The 18,497-nt window shown below is 35.6% G+C and overlaps 2 protein-coding genes across 3 annotated transcripts; one reads left to right on the plus strand and one right to left on the minus strand.

The window, feature by feature from the left end:
- Nucleotides 1-62: 62 nt before the first annotated feature.
- On the minus strand, nt 63-12,053 carry LOC145317780 (uncharacterized). 2 transcript variants are annotated; one of them, XM_080159048.1, is made up of 6 exons: nt 11,411-12,053; nt 9,977-10,608; nt 4,378-5,483; nt 1,793-3,922; nt 1,423-1,473; nt 63-766 (listed from the first exon to the last, which is right to left on the minus strand). In XM_080159048.1, the coding sequence occupies exons 1-4, from the start codon at nt 11,868-11,870 to the stop codon at nt 1,960-1,962; spliced, it is 4,161 nt and encodes a 1,386-aa protein (XP_080015174.1). In that variant the 5' UTR covers nt 11,871-12,053; the 3' UTR covers nt 63-766; nt 1,423-1,473; nt 1,793-1,959. The 2 variants fall into 2 exon arrangements, with proteins under 2 accessions (XP_080015174.1, XP_080015175.1); XM_080159049.1 differs by lacking the exon at nt 1,423-1,473 and having other exon boundaries at nt 63-404.
- A 1,399-nt stretch (nt 12,054-13,452) lies between these two features.
- Nucleotides 13,453-18,027, plus strand: Sgf29 (SAGA-associated factor 29). The gene is made up of 6 exons (XM_080159043.1): nt 13,453-13,956; nt 14,425-14,536; nt 14,905-15,162; nt 15,598-15,743; nt 15,972-16,151; nt 16,860-18,027. Exons 1-6 carry the CDS (start codon nt 13,874-13,876, stop codon nt 16,942-16,944), a joined length of 864 nt encoding a protein of 287 aa, XP_080015169.1. The 5' UTR covers nt 13,453-13,873; the 3' UTR covers nt 16,945-18,027.
- Nucleotides 18,028-18,497: the final 470 nt, after the last annotated feature.

The raw sequence follows: 18,497 nt of genomic DNA on the forward strand, positions 1-18,497 counted from the left end.
CGCACTAGACAACAATAGTTCATTTAAATTCCAAACTTAAACAAAAATAATAATACAACTAATTGACATTGGATATTTTATTTCTTTCAAAATAAGACTTTTTATATCATGACATTAGAGCATTTAACTTCAACAATCAATTAATTAATACACTTTTTAATAAACATATTTAATAGTTTTACTATATTTTTGTAAATAAATGTATGAATATTTCAGTTACAGCATATATTTAGAAATAATACAACAATAACAAAATTCAAATTTATAGAACAGCTCAATTTAATAAAAAAAATTTATGGGCTGGCAAAAAAATACATTAAATCTTTGGAGAATGAGTATATAAAAATAAATATAGATAATTCAAAGCTATTTTTGTACTTTAGCTACACTCAAGTTAATTAAGTCTTGTTTTAATCATGGTAGAGAAATGGTACCCACAGAAAAATGGTTTCTTCAACTTTTTCACCAACCAATGGCTAGCAATAAAGCTTTGGGCACTATATCTTTTTTTCATAATTTAATATTTCTATTATCTAGTCCTAAAAATTGTTGTCATTTTGTTTTAACTTTTAATGGACGTTTTCATATTTTTCTTGGCAAACGAATTTAAATGAAAGCAATGGAATTAAAAAATAAATAACATTTAATCATAACAATAATACTTTTAATTTGAGAATATAAAATACTGAATGCATAATAAAATCACCGTCGTAGTGTTGTAAGGAAGTATTTAAGTTAATATTTAGGCACAGAAATGTATGTTTAACTGCATAGAAACACCGGGGGAGAAATAATGACGTCAAGTAGTGGCCATTTTGTTTCAATGGATGCAGAATATACCTGGATGTTATGACAGGGGAAAAATTGTTGCCAATTTAAGTTGCTAACATGGAGCTCGTTTATTAGTTTGGTGGATGGGGTATAGTGGGAGGATGGGGGGCAATGTTTAAATTTTAGCCCGCTGTGAGTTTCATGTACTTAGAGAACATGGAAATCTTGTGTAAAATCCAAGTAATAATATATCCATTGTTGTTTCCTTTTATTCCAGGTAATATCGGGGAAAAGGGATAATGCAACTAAAAAAAAAACGATATTCGTCCAGCTTTTAACCATTCAAAATACTTTTTAGGTACCTAACAAATTAAAGCGTGGTATTGTTTAATAAGATGCTGAAACGAATAATTTTGACCACTGTAAAAATATTTTTTCTTCAGATACGCTATCCCTTATCCCTTTATATTATAAGCAAGCACAATAGATTTGAAATAGAAATGTAAAAAAATCCTCGATTATTTACTTAAATGAGGATAAATACAAAATAATTTTTTTCCCTACTTCTAATTCAAATCTACTGTGAAAGCTTAGCTTTCTCAGGAAGGAAATTTAATTTATTTGAAAATATGCTTGAAACATCATTTTTACCCCCAGAGGTAACATTTAGTGTAGTTTTTGGCAAATGCATAATATTATTATCTTTAAAATTTATATAAATGCGTTTTTGAACATAGTTTTTTTAGAGTATTAAATTCTTTCTGAAAATTTAGTCTACAAAAAGTTTTATAACAATGATTGTTCTTTTTTCTTTAAATATAAAGTTCTTTTTTCACCCATTTAAAATTTCAGGAGCCAAAAAGATTTATTATAGCTTTCTATTAAAAACTAGAATTTTCTAAAAGTAAACTAACAATTTTACGTCTTTAATATACCTAGAAAATTATTTTTTTTTAAAATCAACATTTAATATATCCTTTTTATAGGTACTTATGTATTAAAAGGAGCACCTTAAATTTACCATTTACATAGATTTTAATTTCAACATTTAGAATTTTATAAATGCTTTGAAAACACAGTTAGAAACATCAAAGGAAGACAACATCACGAGGCTGTTGTTGAATATTACAAATAGATAAATTTGCTGTTGGGTTATTCCACTGCTGTTGTTGGCGGGGAAGGTTGTAATTAGACCAGAGTTGCCGGCTTCCCAGAATTGGGATTGGGTTTAGTACTCTGTTTCTGCTCGTACCAGGCCAACATTTCACTAGAGAACGCGTCCGCCAAACTCTCCTCGTCGTCACCGCCGCGGGAACCAGACGGCATTCTTGCAACCGCCGGCACCGCCGAGACTGTCCCCGACTTACTGTTATTTAATTGATGCTGTAACGGCGGCCCCGTTAAATTACTAGGTTTACTTGGCAATTCTGGCGGAACGCTGTCGCGAGACGTGGATGACCGCTGGCTGCCGCCACCGCCTGAACCCGCCGACGACCGGGGGCTCTCTGAGCCACCCAACTTTGGCGAATCACTCTCCGCCGACCGAATACTACTAGCACTGGCTTTGCGAAATTTGGTTGAGTATTTGTAGAAGTCCGCCATCTCAAACGGCTTTGAGGTTTCGCGGCTGTACGGCACATAGCCGCTAACCGCTGCATGACCGCTACCGCTGCTATGCGATAAGTTAGTCTCACTTGTGTCAAACGATGAATTGTTCATGTCGCTGCTACCGCCAATCCCACTTGACGAGTTATTTACAATTGACGAGGATGAATGATTAAACTGGGCTGATGCGGTCGACAGCGAAGGTTTTAATTTCCGCGGCACCGCAGGAGATTCTTGGTGTAGGAGCAAGGGGTCGTGCGCCGCCATAGGGCTACCGTGCTGTCGCTGCTTCACTGAGTTATAATACTGTTTGGGAAATAACGGCGGTTTAACTTCATCGCCGCCTGGTCCATGGCTGTTGTGGCGTTGGGGTAACGTTGGCGAGTCATTGCTATCGTTATTTATCACAGAAGAATGCGTCCTACCGGAATCGTTAAGCCCAAACGTTGTCTCCACCTTTCGCGCCGCGTGCACCGTAAACGTGTGATTGTAGTTGGTGACCACACGGGGTGGGGATAGGGCGTCCCGCAGGGTTGTAGATACAGACCCCACAGAGTGGTGGTGATGGTGTGCAGCCGCATGGGTTAATAAATTTGTGTGCGCTGCACTTACCGGTTCAGGATAGGTTTGCCCGGGAAGTAACGTTGTTCTGCGGGCTGGTAACGGTAAAGCGGGATAGCTTCCGCCTCCCCCGTCTACGTCATCAAAATTTCCGACGACTGAAGACGCGGAGGATGTTTGCGGGGGTGGGTACTCCTCGTTGTTCTTAAGGGTTGTATGACTTGTCCTGTAAACAAGATCATCCAGCGCTTTTTCTCTGGCGGCCAGCGTTTCAGGACTAGTCTGCGGCAGCCCGCTGCTGCTACCCGAGGCGTGCAATGAAATTCTGTTGCGCGGCCGTACAGAGCCGCGGGCACCCGCATTCTCCAGCAGTTCTAGGTTTTCCAGCGACCTGGATTCACTTTTGGACGCCTCGTGTTGCAGTTTTTGTGTTTGTAAATGTTGCTGCATGCTAGCAACACTCATAGCCACGGAGGTGTTCAAAGCGTGGTTCAGCGACGGCTTCTGCTTCTTCTTGGCCGCCGACCGTTCAAGACTAGGATAATGTGTGGTGGCATCGGTGGATTTTCTAACTGCAGGTCCGCCAGGCGGTCCCATCATGTTGGCCAGACCATCTAAGTCGTCCAGCGAGGAAAATGCCTGGCTGGTGCGTTGTTGGGGACAATTATACAGGCCCAGAGGCGAGTCACAGCCAGAATTGGTCTCAAACCTGTTCTTGTACGGCCCTGGCAAGGTCTGTGACCGGTGGTGGTCATGATGGGGGTCGTTCACTGACGCAATGGATCCGTGCTGCCAGTGGTGGGCCGTGACAGCTTTGATCGGCTGGTGCTGCTGCAGCAGCTGGCTGCTGGACATGTGCTGGTGGCGGGAGGTGGTTGGCACGTGAGAGTGGGAGGTAGTTGTTGACAGGGTGGGATATTGTTTTGTTCTGTAGCTGGAGCGAAGATATACAGAACTGGGGATGTATCCGCCAATTTTCTGTGATCTAAACAAAAGATAGGCACCTATAATATTTTCTTACTTTTTTGAGTAATTTTTAAACAAAAAAGAGTCACTATGTAGCTTAACAATTTCTTCTTAGTTAGCAGAAAAAAAACAAATATTGGTAGGTATTAAAAAAATAAAAATAAGATGAATCTTAAAATTACATTGAAACTGACAAAAATAACCTCTAGAACTTAGAAGCGAAGTTCAACAAATAAGAGAAAAAACAAACAATGACAAACAAACGGGTTATTTTTACTTGGATCTTCAACCAGATTATCACGTACTTGAAACTTGTAGCTGGCTAAAATAACGATCTCCCCATTCCGCCACTTTACCCAATCCCCTCCCACTTTAAAAAGAAAAGTATATTCTAACATGCATGCTTTAACGTATGTAGAGACGGGAGACGCCAATGGTAAAAAAGCTTTTTTTTTTAGATTAAAAGTTACGTACCTAGAGTGAGGTATCAGATGTTGAGGATTAAGTGTAGCGCTGCTATGCTGTTGTGGCAGCCCCAGTGGCTGTTTTCTAGGCGAGCTGGGGCACGACCTCGGCGACACAACAGCCGTTTTCCCACCATCAACGCCATCCCCGTCGACGACGTCTTCATCATCGCTGATTTCACCTCCGTTTCCGCCGCGTTTATCGGCACCGCCGCCGGGACCAAGATCGGGGACTGATTTACCACGCCGTAGATGTTCTTCCAGAGCCTGTAATTGTTGTTGGTTACGCGCATCAAAGCTTGTATGGTGGCCTTGTCCTTGTTGTTGCTGCTGTAGACGTGGCTGTTTGGCCTTTTTCTGTTTGTAAGTATGCTGCAGGCTGGCAACCCGAAACTCTAGCTCTTTCAGCTTTTTCTGACACTGATTGTAGCTAATTTTTCTTTGGCGTCGTACGTTCTTGCGTGTACTGGGATCATTGGCCAGCTTCAGGGCGGCACTTGTGATTTTGGATTGGATCTCTAGTTCCAACTCCAGCTGGGCCAGCTGTTCCTCCTCTACGGTGCCTTGTTTGTTCAACAGCTTCTCAGATATTTGAAATTCAGTTCCTACCCGCTTGCGAATGACGGGCAGAGGTTCCCCGGGGGCTAGAGGGATTTCAGGGGGTAGTTCACCTGTTAGTTCGCCCTCTTTAATACACAATTCTTTCAGCACAGCCTTCTTTTCTCGTAACTTTTCTTCTAAAGCTTCTCTGCGTGCTTTCAGCGCGGCAACCATTTCAGCGCGCGCACGTTTTGCATCCTCTGTAAGTTCGTGCTCATGATCATGGCTGTTAAGGCTGCCAGAAACTCCCAGGCTGTGAGATGAACCTGTAAGACTAAGATTACTGGCACTTGATGCCGAGCTCAGGCTGACCGAACTGCGAGTAAGGTCGCGTGCGATTTCTTTCAGCGTCCGCTGCACGGCTTGACCGCGAAGGCGGGCCTGCTTGCGGTCCAGGTAGAATTGATGCTGCGAGATGGCGGACTGCCAGATGCATTTGGTGAGGCCGGAGGTCTGGGCGTACCACACGTACACCTGGATGTTACCAGGATTAAATGACCGTCGGGATACGCTAACCTAAAACATAACTAACTGTTAGAAAATTGAAAAGCATTATTTGTGCTTTCCCAAAAAAGTATCTTGTTAAGAACTGATTATACCCCAACTATTTTTTACTAAATCAAAATAAAGGGGAAAATATTTTCGTTTGTTTGTTATTAATTTAGTTTAGGTTTGGTACTGGATAGCCTCACAGGAATAAGGCAAAGAAAGAGTAGAACTCCCCGTAGGAAAAAAAGTTTTCAAAAATAAAGTGGGGGGGGGGGGTTCTGTTGCTCAACAGGCACTTCGTGTGCAAGCCCCCACATTATTCTAAAATACAAAATACTCTTATTATCTAAATATAGTGTGATTGTTTTTTAAGCGATTGAATTGAAATAAAAGAAGCTAAAATACACCCACACTCTTCCATTTAAATGGCACGCTCTTTCACATACACACAGACAAAGGGAGAGGGAAAAATATTATGAAAAATAATTCAAATGATGATTTTTGTGGATAAAAAGGAGAAAGGGTACGTTGAACTGTAAATAATATTTGTTCTCTAATTCGTTGGATTTAAATTATCAAACTTAATAAGGTTGTACTACAAACTAGAGGTGTCCAAACTTTTCATTATATATGGTACTTTACTTACAGAAGGGTAATTTTGTCTATCATTATTTTGCTGAACATTGAATTATCTTTTGTTTTTAGTCCTATGAACATGTATAATTCTGTACATAAAAGGCGGAATAACAAAATCTAAAATAAAAAATAACACATAAAACTGTGTAAAAGCAATACAAATTATCCTAAAGATAAAATAAGCAAATCCGTCCCTATCCGTGCTCACACACACACACACACACACAACTGTGTAAAAATGCAATGAAACTTGTCATGAAATATAAAGATGAATGCCTAGTGGTAAAGTGCACAATAAAGATTCACACAATAAACAAGCACAATTGCGTGCAAAAATTGCGCAACAATGACAGAATATTTTGTCTTGTGTTTGACAAAATAAACTTATTTCCCAGATTTTAATCTTAGAATATAAAGCCCTCAGATACTAGGGACGCATCCGCTAGAAAATGTAGTTAAATGTTAAATCCGATTCTAATGTACTTTTCAGATAAAGCTTATTAAACTATGGATAAACTCAGGGATCTTAAGGAATAAGATAAAAATTAATGTACGTCCCCAGAATTTATAAACAGAATTACCCCTTCTTTAGAAAAAAACATTGAAAAGAATTCCGTAAAAGTTTTAAGCAAATGAATAAGATAACGGGTTTATAAAACTTTGGGTACTAGTGTATTTTACAATCCAATGTCCCCATCTCTATGGGATGTTGGACTATCCACCTTTAATAAAAAACACCAAACCTACTCTATTTCTTGAAATAAGTTTTTATTAATAAGTTAATAAAATCTAATTCTAGAGGTACTCCTCGTGATACTACGTATTTTCTTGGATTAAAAAAATGTAAAAAAAAGTCCGTCTTTCTGTCAAAAACCTTTTAAACAAAAGACAGCCCATGCAAAAGTCAACTCGAAAGAGAAAACTGTAAAATGCCAAAATAAATCAATTTATTTTCTTTTAACAAAAAACTTTAAATTAATACTTTATTAACTATCAAAGTTTCTACTTTAACCACAGCATTTAACACACACACACAAAATAAACAAAACAAATGTTAAAAATTGCAGACTAAAGTATAGTAACAAGATTGATTTTCATAAAAACTTAAGCATTTCTATAACCATTATGTGCAAGTTATAATTGCTAAAAAATATGTTCTAAATCAGCATATTAAGGTAAATCACTTCTATTCTTACAAGAACAAACCAAACTTAAAGGAAACCGCCGTTTAATAGGTCTATAATATCAAACAAACTGGGCCAAGACATACTAAATTACTGAGAAAATGTCAAGTCTACACGCCTTTTGGCAAAGGCGCACTAAGGAGGAAATGAAGCGACAATGGCCAGCCAAGTGAAATTATTTAATGTCAATGATTTTTACCATCATCATGGGATAACAGGGATAATAAGATCCATAAGTAGCGAAGCAATATAATGCAAGTTGATTTGTAGAGACACATATTTCTACGCTTAATTAAAACCTTTTATTACCTTCTTTTAAAATTTCAAACGGCTTCTTAAAATATAAAGGGAAAAAAAGATTATTTGCCTATCTATTAAATGTAATAAAAAGTAGAAAGGAATCTTAAATTCTAATGTAAACAACATAATAAAATTAAAGTGACGTTAAATATTTGAGAAGATTAAAAAATAATTAAGTTGTAAAGGGGGGGGGGGCGAAAGTGACACTTTTTGAAACCAAAACTAAAAGTCAAAGGAACTCAACTAAAAAAAGAGTTACAGGTCTGACATTTTGCATGGCAGTTGCTTTATAGGGGTACAATATGGAACCGTGAAGAAATGGCGTCGCAACCGCCGAAAACCGCCGAGAAAAGGCAAAAAAATTTCGGCGGTTTTCGGCGGTTGCGCCATGCAAAATCTCAGACAAATCTCAGACCTGTAACTCTTTTTTTAGTTGAGTTCCTTTGTTGACTTTTAGTTTTGGTTTCAAAAAGTGTCACTTTCGCCCCCCCCCCCTTTTCTTGTTTGAAAATTTGACAAATAAAGGGTAGCTGAGCAGCAGTGGAGGGGAAACATTTAAAATCGGCAAAACAGCTCCGGACAAGATAATTGCTGTAATTAAATACATAAAATTCCCACGCAAATTTTTAACTTTGCTCACCTACTCTACAACTTTTAAAACTGTCTGTATGTCCATCAAACTAAGTCCTTCTAAAAAATCACATAAGCTTTTGTTTTTAAAAACGCTATAATCCAACAAAATCTTAGAGATAATACATGCAAAAAATGAAATATAAGGGGGGGGGGGGGGGGTTTTAATGCAACCATCTCGTAATCAATGTATAAATGGCACTTAGAATTCGAATTTCAATCTGAAATTTTGCATGAGGAACCCTTGGTAGGTCTATTTTCCCTAAATCGATTAAAAAGTTGGAAAAGTAACGGCTATCGGCTGCCGGCTCAGACGTTTAGCTGTTTTGGGGCTTTTTTTAGGGCAAAATTATCGATAAAAACACCAATAAACTTTTTAAAAATTTCTAGTACCAGCTGTTTAACAGCTAGAATCGACTAAACAAGGCTGGTAGAAGCTATAAAATACCAAGAGTATCATTTTTAGACCGAATAATTTAAAACTATCATTCAAAAAGTTGATTCCTCCGTAATTAATGATGGATATGACCTGAAAATAGCCAAAAACCGGCTTAACGGCTGAGCTGCCAGCCGTTACTTTTTCTAACTTTTTATTCGATTTAGGGAAAATAGACCAACCCAGGGGTTCCTCATGCAAAATTTCAGATTGAAATTCGAATTCTAAGTGCCATTTATACATTGATTACGAGATGGTTGCATTAAAAAAAAAAACCTTTTGCTTAAATTTAACTTTTGTTTTGCTTGTTTTTACGCAACTACTGGACATTCTTGACATTGTTGCTCGATACTTGACTTTTCCACGAATAAAATATATATGTGTTTGAAATGATGAGAACATGGCATTTTAGCTTACAGCCAAGTCTTTTACGATTGAGGAGATTCATGAGTGGGATATTTCATGACTTACATCCAAATTAACAAGGAAATGATTATTTTAAGAAGCGACTTACCATACAGAAAAATACACTCTCAACAAAAGCAAAAAGATATTAGTCATACTAGTTTAGTAAAACACAAAAAAATAAAGCAATCAAGAATGGTTAAACTATCAATTATGTTATATCCCAATTAAAAAGAGGAATCTACATAAGTAATCGAACAGTCTATCAATCATAGTAGATGAGAAAATATTCCTTTTCTAGTGACTCAGTCGGATAAACGGACACATCCCAAGGTACAAAGTAGCTGCGCTACTAATAAAACGCTATTCAAAATACAATTTTATTGTTAATGAAAATTAAGAAACTTTTTATATTTTATTAAATAATCATTTCTACCTAATTGGATTTAGGTATTTGATTTACTACAAAAATTCTATTTTGACTTATATGCAACTCATAAGCGAAAAATATATCATTCCCAAAAAGGTGATTAATATGCCTAAGATATTTAGAGGGATTTTCTCTCTAGTTTGGTGTACTAGATAAACATCTTTAATTTCTTTAAATATATAAATTAACTTGTTTCCTATGTAAAATTCTAGTTAATTTGAGTCATGGTGTCAAATAACACTATTTTGATGAGTAATAGATATAGCTCAAGTTACATTTATATCTGTTTGCAAAGATAATAAAGTTTCAAGTGTGCGAAAATAAAAGTTAATTACGTTTCTTAATGGAAGTATAAGATAAAGCTATATAGTTGAAATTTTTTTTTTAATCTAAACCTCCTTCGGACAAATATTTTATTATATATTATCAAAGATGGTAAAAATACCCATATTTTTTCTGTGTATACTAGTTCTGAGGCTCTATTAAAACAATAAAATACCTGCGTTGTGGAGTCAGCAATTGCATCAACCAATTCATCTTTAGACTGATTATCCAGTTTCAGAGCATCCTCATATAAATTCACAGATGATAATGTCTGTACAACACGTTTAGCATCATGCACTTCAATTGAAAACTTTTTATCCCTAAAATACAAATTTTCCAGCTGTTTCCACTGGAAAACTCGAACAGGTACTTTTCTATCATTGTGCTTGTACTGGGCTATACCCTTGCAGGACAGTCCCAGCCACCAGGGAGAGCTACGCTTGTCGTACACCTCGAAATAGTGAACACCATAGGTTGGCATTGATTCCACAATTGTCATGTAATTCACAAGAGCCTGGCCGCGGGTTTGACCCTTGGTACACTTATAGTGCTGGATAACTTGGTCCTCACAAAATACATTGGACGGCTGCTCTTTCAACACATATGTCGGCAATAAAGTGTTTTTCTTCAGCAAGGCACGTGTATTATTATCATCTGTATAATCGCCGTGCGCCGCTTGCAGGCCCAACGCGGCTAACTGGAATACTATGTCACTTTCCACCTCAAGAAGGCCGCGCCAAATTAGGCTGCGCGCTTGTAGGTAAAATAACTCAACTGTCTGATTGTCTGCTAGGTGTGATATGGACTCTGAAACAAATATAAATGATAAATATTGGACTTTATATAATCAAAGAAATAAAAGCATTTTTTTCATATGGTGAATTCTGTAGGTAGTTTTCTTTAAAAGTAGAAAATATTTTTAACACCACTTTGATATAGCAATTTAAGCAAAAAAATATTAGATATTAATGAAAGCTGAAAGAGGACTATCCACGAACGAGAGCACATGATTGTAAGTACCTTCCAGCATTGATCCTGAGTATTTTCTTTCAGAATATAATAGGACACCATATATTATTAATATATTGACGAGAAAATTTGTGTTTCACCATGTTTTTTTAGGTATTTTAATTGCTTTTGAAAACTTTTATGAAGCGAATTCTTTTAATAAAATGGATATTTGCTGATACATATGCGAATACTCGTGTTATATAGATTGTAAATTAATCCATATTAGCATTAATTTAAACATACATATGAGATATAGTAAATGTGCTTTTGACTTTTTTTAATTTTTATCATTTGACAACATGGACAATTAAAGACACCCCGAACTCAACAAAACGTTTGATAGAATTTTAAGGAAAAATGGTGGACATTTTTTTACTTTTCTTCAACTTGAAGTGGTGAAACATAAATTTTCTCGTCAATATATTAATTATTGATAGTGACCTATTATATTCTGAAAGAAAATACTCAGGATCAATGCTGGAAGGTACTTAGAATCAAGTGCTCTTGTTCGTGGATAGTCCTCTTTAGGGTTAAAAATTCCTAATATTTGAAATAAATTGAAATCGTTGAGAATTAAGAATTTTTTTTAAATACGCACCTATGAAAAACTTGACTAAGAAATGAACAGTGAGAATAGCTGGTTTCCTGGGAAGATCATGTTCCAGAACTTTCCTGTCTAGCTGGAGCCAGGTATAATGACCTGCCTCATCCACAACGGCCAGACCGAAATACTCCTTCTCCTTGAGCCCACATTGCTGGGCTACAAGATCCAACAACTCTCCCGCATAAACACGCGGCTGAACCGTCAACTCAAGACGCCGTTCATCCAACAGAACAACAATAGCAGGCCTGCCTTCTGCCGGTGGCGGTCGCGGTAACACGGGCTTATTATTGTCCGCACTGCCCATTCCGCCGTTGGGCCCGTTGTTACCGCCGTTGCCAACACCGATGGATTGTGATCGCACAAGTTTAGTGGACTTGTTATTGTTATTATTGTTGCGAAGATTGTTATTACTTGTTGAGGATGTCACTGAACTGCCGGCAGCGTTATCCGCCATCCCCAAAAGTTTGTTTTGACCGCGGCGTGAACCGCCACTGCTAGTTAACCCATATCAACAAAAACATTTTTAAACAACTCAAATAAATGATAACTTAAGTGCAACGAAAAGTCATTTTAATGATTACATTTTTATCACAATTACTTAGATACTACAAAAGTCTGACATTTTTAGTGTGGTTTTATCTGAAATTAAAAGTACAAAATAGATAAATCATTTCGCTTTAACTAGATGTCAGCAAGACAAAATTAAGTATAAACATGATTTTCGAAATATATCTATGAATTTACTCCATGAATTATCTCTAAGATTATGTAACTTAAACTTAAATAAAAACGAATTAAAAACAGTTATGATCTCTTATCACTAGAAATTTACAAAACACAAGATAAACAAAAAAAATGAGTCAATTTTATTACGAAACATGAAAAGTTTTCGCAGGTAAAAATAAAGATTTTAGAGAATTTCACCTAAAATATAAGACAACTAAGTAATAATAAAACTTTTTTTTGTTAAATTTATAAAATTTCACTAAAATTATTAATAATTATCACCTAAAACACAAACATGTAGGTAGTGTCAATAAAAAATCATAATAAATGAAAGTTTGTCTGAAAAAATGTACAGTAAGAGTGCGACTGACGCCATTACTAGGCTAAGCCTGGGCTAAGGTAAAAGTGGACAATTTATACTAAGACATTCTTCCCCACAAAGAAGAAATATTGTATGTTAAAATTTACCCATATTTCGCCTATTTTAAACCCTAAAATTAATATGAAAATTTTTAAAGCACATATCTATCAATAGAATAAAGAGAAAATGATACCCTTACAATTTAAACATTTTATATTAGATTTATGAAAAAGTTTTGGTGAAAATACAGAAAGAGAAATAGTATACTCTCAAGCCTTGGGGTAAACAATGGTCACGTGACCACCTATCCCGGGTCAAGTGACCCCGCTACTCTATTTCACTTTGACAGCACAATCTTTTTGACACTTTAACAAAATTGACTTCAATGCCTCAAATCATGTTAAAATTATGCTTGTAGACAAAATAATTAAAGAAAAATAAAACACAACTAATTTTTGTAAACGTATTTCTAAAATTAATATTTTTCTAAGAAAAAAGAAGGAAAAACAAATTATTCTTTTAATTCATTGATGTTTCTTTTTTGGCTTCACATAATTTCTCTATTTAATTTTATATTAGCCTGAAAATCAATAAAACTACTTTTCAATAATGCATTTTTCATAATTCAATTGACGACGACTTTGAAATTTGTAGTAAATAACGCGGCATTTTGTTAAAATTTGATTGATTGATTGTTGTTTACTTACTCTTACTTTTCCCTTTTTTCTAGGAATCTCTTTCTGTCTGTTGTCCCTCCCCCCATTTTTCCATTTCTCTTTGATTAGAATCCTCTCTCTTTCCCTCCTCTTATTTGAATCGTATTTGTGTTACTCATATGTATATATATTTTTTTCGTAGTTACACTAGTTATAACAGTTTTACATACTTATTCATAAAGATTAAAAATCAATGTATATTATATGTAGAAAAAAAGATATTGCTTATATTTATGTATTTTTTTTCGTATTTGAAAAGTTTTTCTGTAAATTAGATCTCGAAAACGATTGGACCGTTATTTTCAAGGAAGCTTGAAATACCCCGACCATAACAATTTTGATAGGAAGGGAATATTGACTGTAAATTATACGAATACCCCATTTTTTTGTATAAAGAACCTCTATTCCATTCGTTAAATTTAAAATTAATTGTTTAAAACTTGCATTTATTGACCATACTTTTTAAATAAAATGATTTCAGGTGAATGTAGTGGGAATTGTTTATCAAAACTGGGCACGTATATTAATCATTTATCAGAATCATGGGGCTAATCTTTAAGTGTCGTAACCAATTATCTAAATATTATTTACCAAAAAGATCAATTTAAATATTTTTGATTTTCAGAGTAGAAGCTTAAATTTAGAGCTCCCAAAATGGCCTCTGAGCCACAAGCCAAAGCCATTCAGAATAATCTGAAAGATCTTCTCAAGTTTATAAAGAAATATGATGAATACAGGTATTTAGAAAAATAGATGTAGTATATACTATTTTTAGCGTTTTCTCGTTATATTAGACAACTTTGAATTAGACAACTTTGAATTGTACGAGACAAACTTGTTTTTTCTTCTTAAAATTTAGTTTTCCTTATATTTTAGAGAAATAAATCTAAGTAGGTAGTCCTATTTGTGAGGAAAGACAAAGAAATTCAGCGGTAAACGTCGGTTCCGTCGAAAGCGGTGGATCCGCCGTTTTTTCTTAACAGTTCCACAGTGTGCCTCTTAGAAGCAACTGCCATGCCAAATTTCCGTGTTGTTACTCTTTTGTTTTGTTGAGTTCCCTTGACTTTTAATTTTAGTTTCAAAAAGTGTCATATCCACCCCCTCCTTTTAAAAAAATTTGTTGATTATATTGTTGGGTGTGCTTCAATATAATGTTCATTGTCTATTCCCTTAAGAACCCTGCTTGATTATTAATACTTGTTAAGACGAGCCTCTGAGCCTGGAATAGAAATGGTGAACAGTGTGCATGAGAAGGCGGAATCAGAGGAAAAATTATCCGCCGCCAACCAAGCTAAACTTCTCAAAGCGTATCAACAGGTAAGGTTCAGGCTAGGAATAAAAATAAATTGAAAGGAATTTTTTCATACTCTCTCCTATTAAAATATTCCTTCACCCCATAAAGTTATTCATTAGTTTCATTTTCTAAAACAGATATAGATTTGACGTATTCTCTAATATATTGGCTTCAACATTTTGGGTACTTAAATTTTATTTTGATTGGTAGGTTCTAAGTATCAGTGTCCAAGCTTTTCAACCAATAACAGTGATCTAGATTGTGTAAGATGCTAACAATCATTGGGGAAGTTTTTTAATTTACTCCATTATCTTATCCTTTTAAGATGCCTGATTATGTAGAACATTTGATATAACTAGCACTAAACTTTTAAATTGATTTGTTCATTTAGGTCATCCAAGATTCAGAAAAGGAAGAGGAAGAATTGCGCAAAGCTCTAGAAAAAATCTACCAAATTCGCCGCCTGCGCAATGAAATGAGGCTGGCAGCTAGGGCTGCGGGCAACAAAGAAAACATCCGCCGTGCCGCCCACATGAAGATGTTGGCCAGCTCGGCGCAGACCATACCACTGTGGGTGGGCAGGGATGACGAGGAGCCGCCAGAATTGTGCGGCTGTATCCCAGCTAACTCTGATTATATTGCTGAACCGGTAAGTCAAATATATTCACTTCATTTTGTTCCTCATTATATTTAACAAAAACATTTTTTTCCTCTAAATTTTACATAAGAAAAATTATTATTGTTTCCTAACTTTTTGTGTAATCAGATAATAATAGATAATAACACAATTCCAGTTCTTGCTTATTTTCAATTAAATGAATGAAATAAATTGAAAATAGAGTTGAGGTGTAGTTTTTTGTTTGATTATCACTTTAGGTCAGGTTAGGTTTTGACAGCCCAGCTGGGTTAGGCCTCCCCCCCCCCCGCATGGGCAATGCTTATAGAAAGAAACTGCCCTTTATTTTCAATTTAAAATATAAGAGGGATGATGGGGGGGGGGGGAGGGGTTATTGCTCGATAGGTATTTTGAGGAAAGCATCATTTTATTGATCAGAAATTATGAATAACATTCTTTGCTTTTCAGGGAGATATGGTGGCTGCCCTTGTGAAGGGTCCAGAAGACGAGAACTGGATCCTGTCGGAGGTGGTCGGATACAACGCTATCGCAGGCAAATACGACGTAGACGATATCGATGAGGAACAAAAGGACAGACACACACTTTCTAAAAGGTAAATGATTTCTATTATAGACGACCATTTGCATATGGTTATTGGTTAGGCATATGAGAAAAAAAATAACCCCTCTTTTTTATTTTCACTTTTTATAAAAGATTAAGGAGGGGTTGGGGGTATCAGTGATCGACATGTACTCTATAGAAAAGTACCGTTCATTGTAGACATCCACAAATTTTTAGTATTTTTAGATTTCAATAGTTTTAAATCTAAATGTTTTTTCAGACGTATCATTCCGTTGGCGAGATATAAAGCCAGCCAAGAGACTTGTCCCGAAGCCTTGTTTGAGAGGGGCACAGTTGTAATGGCCATCTATCCTCAAACCACCTGTTTCTACAAGGGAGTCATCAAGGAGATACCCAATGCCACATCTGATGAATATGAAGTTTTATTTGAAGATCCGAGGTAAGAATAGTTTTTTCGTATGGATGAGAACCGGTTCCTATCCACCGAATGAATACGAGAAAACAAGAGATAGCTTACCTAAAATAAAAACACAATTGATCTTCCGGTTGCTGAGATTTTGCAATAGATAAAAAAATAGGTACTTTAAACTATAGGATGAGGAAGTGAGTTATATTTTCTTTGACGGAGGGGGGGGGGGGAATGACCATTTCCCTTCCCCACTAATAGCAAGGAACTTTGCTTGACCAATGATAACTTTTTTTCTTAAAACTTACTTCTATGGTAATATTAGCGGGTACGCCCCCTCGAGGCCTCTAGGGGCACTTTAAGTGGGTGGGAGGCGCCTTACCCCATTTTAAATTTTAGTTTTTAAAGAAAAAGTGAAAAAAATTGGTGTTTCATTTTTATCTTGGGATAAACAAAATAGTCATAAACCATCCCAGAGCTGGATCTTTAAATCATTTCAATGGTGCGCGAAATCGGGGTGAGCCAACTTTCCACCACTGAGAGCACAGCATTTTACGAAATGCCGCACTGTGATTGGCTGAAATTCGTCGCACCCCGATTTGGCGCACCATTGAAATGATTTAAAGATCCAGCTCAGGTTAATGAGAAGCTTTATTGTAAATGAAACGATAGCGGTTCAGCAGCTATAGACAGACACATATAATATTCTATTAGTTTTATGTAAGTATCTTATAATTTCAGCTACGCCGATGGTTATTCTCCGCCACTGAGTGTCGCCCAAAGGTATGTCATCCAGGTGCCAGAAAAGAAGAAGGGGAAGTTATAGCATCCACCTGATACACAACAACACCAACAGGGCACTACCGACCAACAGTCCAACCAGGGAGAGGACACCACATGCCAAGATGATTCTAATGATGATGACAGTGATTGAATATTTTAAAGCAAAATAACTAAATAATATTCTTTATGAAAAGATCTATTCATTTCGAAGAGAAACTAGTTTACCTTTATATTATCGGTTATTTGAAGTGTTATTTTTGCCGCCGTGATTATTGTTTTGGACTTTTAGAATTTTAAGGCAAAATAGTTTTTCTTCTGTTTGGTAATCATAAATGTTTGAATGATACCGTCCAATCATATTTTTTCAGCTTATTGTAGTACATTTTAATGTTTATTGGACAAAAAAAGAATTTTTTTGTCATGATAATAATGAGCTATTGTGTATTTTTGTGATACTGAATGTTTTAATATTGTTGTTAATTTAAAATATTGAAATTAGTATTTCAGGGGTGTATTTTATTCTGCACAAGATTTATTTTTTCCCCTGCTGCGTTTTTTTATTTTGTCCATTGCTACAAATTTTTTATATTTTTTTCCCCTCCTGTTTTTTTTTCTTAGCAAGAAAGGGGAAAAGTATCTTCAGAACTCTTTATATTATTCATATTATCCCCACTCCCACACTTATATTTTCCCCAACAACATAATTTTTATTTTTACTACCCCCTCTTTAGCAGGGTCAATTTTGCATATACACCCCAGTAGTATTTTCTACCTTTTCCGTCAGTTAAAATTAGTTAATTTTAAGCAAAGCATGTAAGTTTACAATATTATAACTTATTTCAGAACAAATAATCGTATTAGAATATGATAATTTAACTTGCGGAAAAGGTTGAGGCAAAATATAATTCCTTTGATGAAAATTCTCATCGCAGCGTTAGTTTGACAAATTTTAAAACAAATTTTCCCTTAAAAATAACTGAAAATTACCTATTACTTGTTGTATGTAAAAATATTTATGTGCTTTTTTGGCAGACTTGTATTTCCCTGGTGATGCTTTTTTTACAACCATCCATTCAATCAGTTTTATATTAGGCATTTTTCATGTAATAAATATTTTTATGGCGTATATTTTGTAGTTTTTATATGATATTATTATTATTGTTTTAAATAAGTTTGTATCAAGGACAGAATTATGGCATCAGAAAATTTAGTTTTTACGTTTTTTAATTGACAGAAAAGCTACTGGCAAAAAATATTTGTTTTGTCATTTTAATGTCCTTGATATTTGTACTTTTTCTTCAGGATTTTATACTATTTTTATTACAATTTATCTTTTTGGTAATTTTTTTGGTATAGGATAGTTTTGAAAATTTTTATTGGTGGTTTTTCTCAAAGTACCTTGCTGAACACTGAAACAGGGTTATTTAGGACTCCGCAGGGGTTAGGCATTGATATTAAAACTACCCTCCCCGCTAATTTGCATTAAAAGTAAGAGGAACGGAGAGGGGTTAAGTGCTCGAAAGGTACTTTGGGAGAAAGATTCTTTTTATTTATCTGAAGAAATTGTTTTATGATCTCTGTGTTAATTTCAGGGAT

The sequence above is a fragment of the Acartia tonsa genome, chromosome 4 (assembly GCF_053477335.1).
Source record: "Acartia tonsa isolate MP-2025a chromosome 4, ASM5347733v1, whole genome shotgun sequence".
NCBI classification, from domain to species: Eukaryota; Metazoa; Arthropoda; class Copepoda; order Calanoida; family Acartiidae; genus Acartia; species Acartia tonsa.